General features: G+C 39.9%; 1 protein-coding gene across 1 annotated transcript; it reads right to left on the bottom strand.

Moving 5' to 3' along the window:
- Nucleotides 1–564: 564 nt before the first annotated feature.
- Nucleotides 565–4,496, bottom strand: LOC150031888 (uncharacterized). Its single transcript, XM_090308319.1, has 11 exons — nt 4,355–4,496; nt 3,815–4,026; nt 3,386–3,508; nt 3,196–3,292; nt 3,063–3,136; nt 2,747–2,863; nt 2,352–2,442; nt 2,133–2,237; nt 1,896–1,981; nt 1,428–1,661; nt 565–1,110 (listed from the first exon to the last, which is right to left on the bottom strand). Exons 1-11 carry the CDS (start codon nt 4,494–4,496, stop codon nt 565–567), a joined length of 1,827 nt encoding a protein of 608 aa, XP_090164445.1.
- Nucleotides 4,497–4,889: the final 393 nt, after the last annotated feature.

The following is a 4,889-nucleotide window of genomic DNA, read 5'->3' on the forward strand; positions in this document are numbered from 1 at the left end:
GACAATAGAGTGGAGGAAGGATGTCGAACACTTGAATCAACTTCTTTCCATAAAAAATCCTAGCAAATGAGAAGAATAGAAAGAATTAGGCTCAACAAAAAAAAAAATTACTGAATTGAAATCTAACCCTAGAAAGCAAATAAATTTAAATCCTGGCTGCCTCCAGGTAGCGCAAATATTTATGGTTGGTTGCTCGACCGTGATGGCTCAATTTCATTTGTAGACCGGTGAGTCCAACCGATAGGCGCTCTCAAAGTAGTCCTACGACTCGCCACCATGGAAGACCTTCAATCTGTGCCCATTAACTTTAATAACCTTCACTATCTCAAGATTAACAATGTCTATTGCATCATAAGGATAAACGTGAGAAATATCAAATGGGCCAAGCCACTTGGAATGGAGTTTACCAGACATAAATTTCAATCAAGAGTTATATAGAAGTACCTTTTGCCCTACCTGAAACTTCTTGGGTGGAATCATTCTGTCATGAAGATCCTTCACTCTTTTCTTATAAATCAAAGAATTATCAAAACACTCTAACCTAAGCTCTTCTAACTCCTGAAGTTATAGAAGTCTAGCCTCCCCAGCTGCCTCTAAGTCCCAATTGCACTTTTTGACTGCCCAATAAGCCTTGTGTTGGATTTCAACTGGAAGATGGCAAGCTTTTCCACAAACCATCCGGTAAGGAGACATCCCAATAGGAGTCTTGAATGCTGTCCTGTAAGACCATAGAGCATCGTTAAGTCGGAGGCTCCAATCCTTCCTTCCTGGGTTGACCACCTTTTCCAAAATGGTCTTTACTTTCTTGTTGGACACTTCCACCTGCCCATTACTTTGAGGGTGGTATGAGGTGGCAATACGATGTTGAACATTGTACTTCTTCAACAAGGAGGCAATGACCCGATTACAGAAGTGTGATCCTTGATCGTTGATGATTGTTTTAGGGAACCCAAACCTGCATAGAATGTTAGTCTTCAAGAAACCTGCAACCACTTTAGCATCATTAGTAACTGTGGCCTTTGCTTCCACCCATTTGGAAACATAATCTGCTGCCAGTAAAATATATTCATACCCATAAGAAGAAGGAAAAGGCCCCATAAAGTCAATCCCCTAAACATCAAATATTTCATAGAAAAGGATAGAGAATTGTGGCATCTCATTCATACGGGACAATCCTCTAGATTTCAGACACCGTTCACACGTTTTACAGACAAAATATGCTTCCCTAAATAATGTGTCCCAATATAAACTAGAATTTAAGACTTTTTTGGCAGTTCTTTTGGGATTGAAGTGTCCACCACATGCATGCTTATGACAACATTCTAGAACCAAAAAGAACTTATCATTAGGGACACACCTCTTAACTACCTGACCTAAACAAAATTTCCACAGAATAGGGTCCTCCCAAACATAATACTTCGACTCACTCTTGATTTTATCATGCCATTTTTATTCATTCCATGAGGGAACTTACTAGTGGTCATGTAATTCACAATATCAGCGTACCAAGGAGTCATGAAAATACCGTCTGCCTGCATCAAAGTATGGTCAGGTAAGTCTCCATCAGAACCGAGACAACCTCCATAAGCTACTATTCTGCTCAGGTGATCGACAATGGTATTTTCGCATCCCTTCCTGTCTTGAAGTCTCAGGTTAAACTCCTGAAGGAGAAGAACCCACCTAAAAAATCTAGGCTTAATCTCCTTCTTTGACATTAGATAGCACAAGGTTGCATGATAAGAAAAGACAATAACTTCAGATCCTATAATATAACAACGAAATTTTTCTAAAACAAAAATAACTACTAAAAACTCCTTTTTTGTCGTGATGTAACTGCACTAAGCTGAGTTGGGGGTCTTTGAAGCGTAGTATATGACGTGATGTTTCTTGTCAACCTTCTGCCCCAGCACTGCTCCTACAACATGGTCGCTTGCATCGCATATAATCGCGAAGGGAAGATCCCAACGAGGAGCCTGAATGACTGGAATACACATCCTTTTGAAGAAGATGTTCTTTAGCACATCAAAACTTCTCCTGCAATCATCATTGATCAAAGGCCACATCCTTTTGAAGAAGAGAGGTCAACGACTGAGCAATCTTACTAAAGTCTTTTATGAACATGCGGTAGAAACCTGCATGACCAAGAAATGAACGAAACTCCCTCACATTTGTGGGGTAAGGGAGCTTAGCAATAACATCAATCTTGGCAGGGTCTTCCTCTATGCCATGCTCAGATACTATATGTCATAATACAATGCCACGTGAGGCCATGAAATGATATTTTTCAAAATTAAGAACCAGGCTAGACTCAATGCATCTTTCTAGCACCCTAGACAAATTAGACAGACAACCAGCAAACGAGTCTCCATATACAGTAAAGTCATCCATAAAAAACTCCATGCATTTTTCAATAAACTCAGAAAATATGGACATCTTGCAATGCTGAAAGGTGCCAGGAGCATTACATAGTCCAAATGGCATGCTTCTGAAAGCGAAGGTGCCATAGGGACATGTAAAGGTTGTCTTTTATTGGTTCTCTTGGTTAATTGGGATATGATAGAAACCCGAAAAACCATTAAGGAAACAGAAGAAAGGCTTACCAGCTAACCTTTCAAGCATTTGATCAATAAAGGGAATGTGGAAGTGGTCCTTTCTAGTTACATCATTTATTTTTCTAAAATCTATACACATCCTCCACCCATTCTGAACCCTAATAGGAATTAGACTACACTCACCATTTTTTTACCACAGTAATACCCATTTTCTTAGACACTACATGAATAGGATTAACCCACTCACTATCAGGAATAGGATAGATAACACTTGCATCCAAGAGTTTGAAGACCTCTTTCATTACTACCTCCTTCAATACAAGATTCAGATATCATTGAAGCTGTCAACAAGTCTTAGCTCCATCCTTCAAAGAAATTCGATGCATGCATACAACGGGGCTAATACCTTTTATGTCGGCCGACGTCCATACAATGGCCAGCTTTTATTTCTGCAATACCTCAATCAACTGTTTCTCTTGTTCGTTAGTTAGGTTCCTTTGAGATTATAACAAGCAGGGTCTCAGCTTCCCCTAGATAGGCATACTTCAGGGGTCTAGAAGCTCCTTCAACTCCAATTTTGGTGCCTGCAAAACAAAAGGAAGCACCATGTCAGAAGATTTAGCATTAGAATAAGAGGATATACCTACCAGCTCAGTCATAGATATGGTGGCAAGCTCTCCAAGTGGGATCAAATCTCCTGAGTCATCCTCATTGTCGTTATAGACGTCCCATATAACCTCCTGCTCAAGAGGGTCAAACACATCAATCTGGCACAAAGAATGTATTTAACCTATGGTGGAAGATTTCATAGCATAAAGAATATTAAACTTAACCAACTCACCATCGAACTCCACAGACAAAGTACCCTCATCCATATCAATCTTAGTCTTGGACGTCTTCATAAAAGGCCGCCCAAGCAAGATGGATGTAAATGAGATAGATGTGAGCTCTTCCATCTTAAGAACATAGAAATCAGCAGGAAAAAGTAATTCATTGACCTAAACTAGAACATCCTCTATGACTCCTAATGGGCGTATAAAAGACCTATCAACTAATTGAATCACAGATCCAGTTTCAATTAGGTCTTTTAATTTTAATTCTTTATAAATTGAATAAGGCATAACATTTATTGATGCACCCAAATCTAGCATGGCCCTATCAATTTTCCTTTTTCCTATGATGCAAGGGAGAGAAAACATACTTGGATCCTTTTGTTTATCAGGCAAGTTTTTCTGAAGGATCGCAGACATAAATTAACTTACCACCATTCTCTCCTTTTCCTTGGCTTGTCTCTTCCTCGTGCAAAGCTCATTCAAGAATTTTGCATATTTAGGAATTTGCTTAATGGCATCGAAGAGAGGAATATTTATCTCCACCCTTCTAAACATCTCCAAAAGCTCATTGTCTTTGTCAACCATCGGTTCTTTTGGCCTTGCAAGCTTGGAAGAAAAAGAAACTTTAGGCACATACGCATCTAAAAGAGGATAAGAGTGAGAAGATATTCCCAGTTTATTCTGTGGTGGTGGTATGATTGTAGAATTCGAAGAAGAAGTTCCTGGGTTTTCCAATTCTGGCTTCTTTGACTCAGCAGGTGGCTACAACATCTTGCTACTCCTCAACGTTATTGCACTTCCATTTTCTCTAGGGTTTGATTCTGGTTGAGATGGGAGTTTCCCAGACTGTCTTTCCAATTTACATATCAAGGTGGCTAGTTGAGAGACTTGGGTCCCCAAAGCATCAATGACACTCTGAAATTTAAAATGATTATCAGCAAGACTTAACCATATCTTCTAAGGATATACCTGAACCATATGAAGCTCCATGACTAGGCTGAGCCTGCTTCTTCTGTCCTCCCCATTTGATGTTTGGGTGATCTTTCCACCCAAGATTGTAAGTCTGACTGAATGGGTCCCGCCTTCTACTTTGCCAAGCCTCCAACAACATTTACCTCATGCATTGCTCTTTGAAGAGCACTTGGGCAAACGTCAGCTGAATGGCCAGTTTTGTGGCACACTTGGAAAATAGCAGCAGGCTGTCCAATCTCCACCTTTGCCAGCTACTTTACAACAGAAACTAAGTTAGATATTTCTTTCTCGAGTTCACTTACTACGTTGGCGGACTTAACACTGACCACAACTCTGGTTTCAAACTATTGGGAATTTGCTGCCATCGTAGCTATTATGTTCATTGCCTCAGACAAGGTTTTATTGACCAAGGCTCATCCTGCATTTGCATCTATGTTGCTTTTGTCGATCTACATCAGTCCCTCGTAAAAGTACTAGATTAGTAACTGATCTGAGATCTGATGATGGGAAAACTTGGCACATGTCTTTTTGA

This window comes from Benincasa hispida, chromosome 12 (assembly GCF_027475165.1).
Source record: "Benincasa hispida cultivar pf3 chromosome 12, pf3_genome.v1.1, whole genome shotgun sequence".
Classification (NCBI taxonomy): Eukaryota; Viridiplantae; Streptophyta; class Magnoliopsida; order Cucurbitales; family Cucurbitaceae; genus Benincasa; species Benincasa hispida.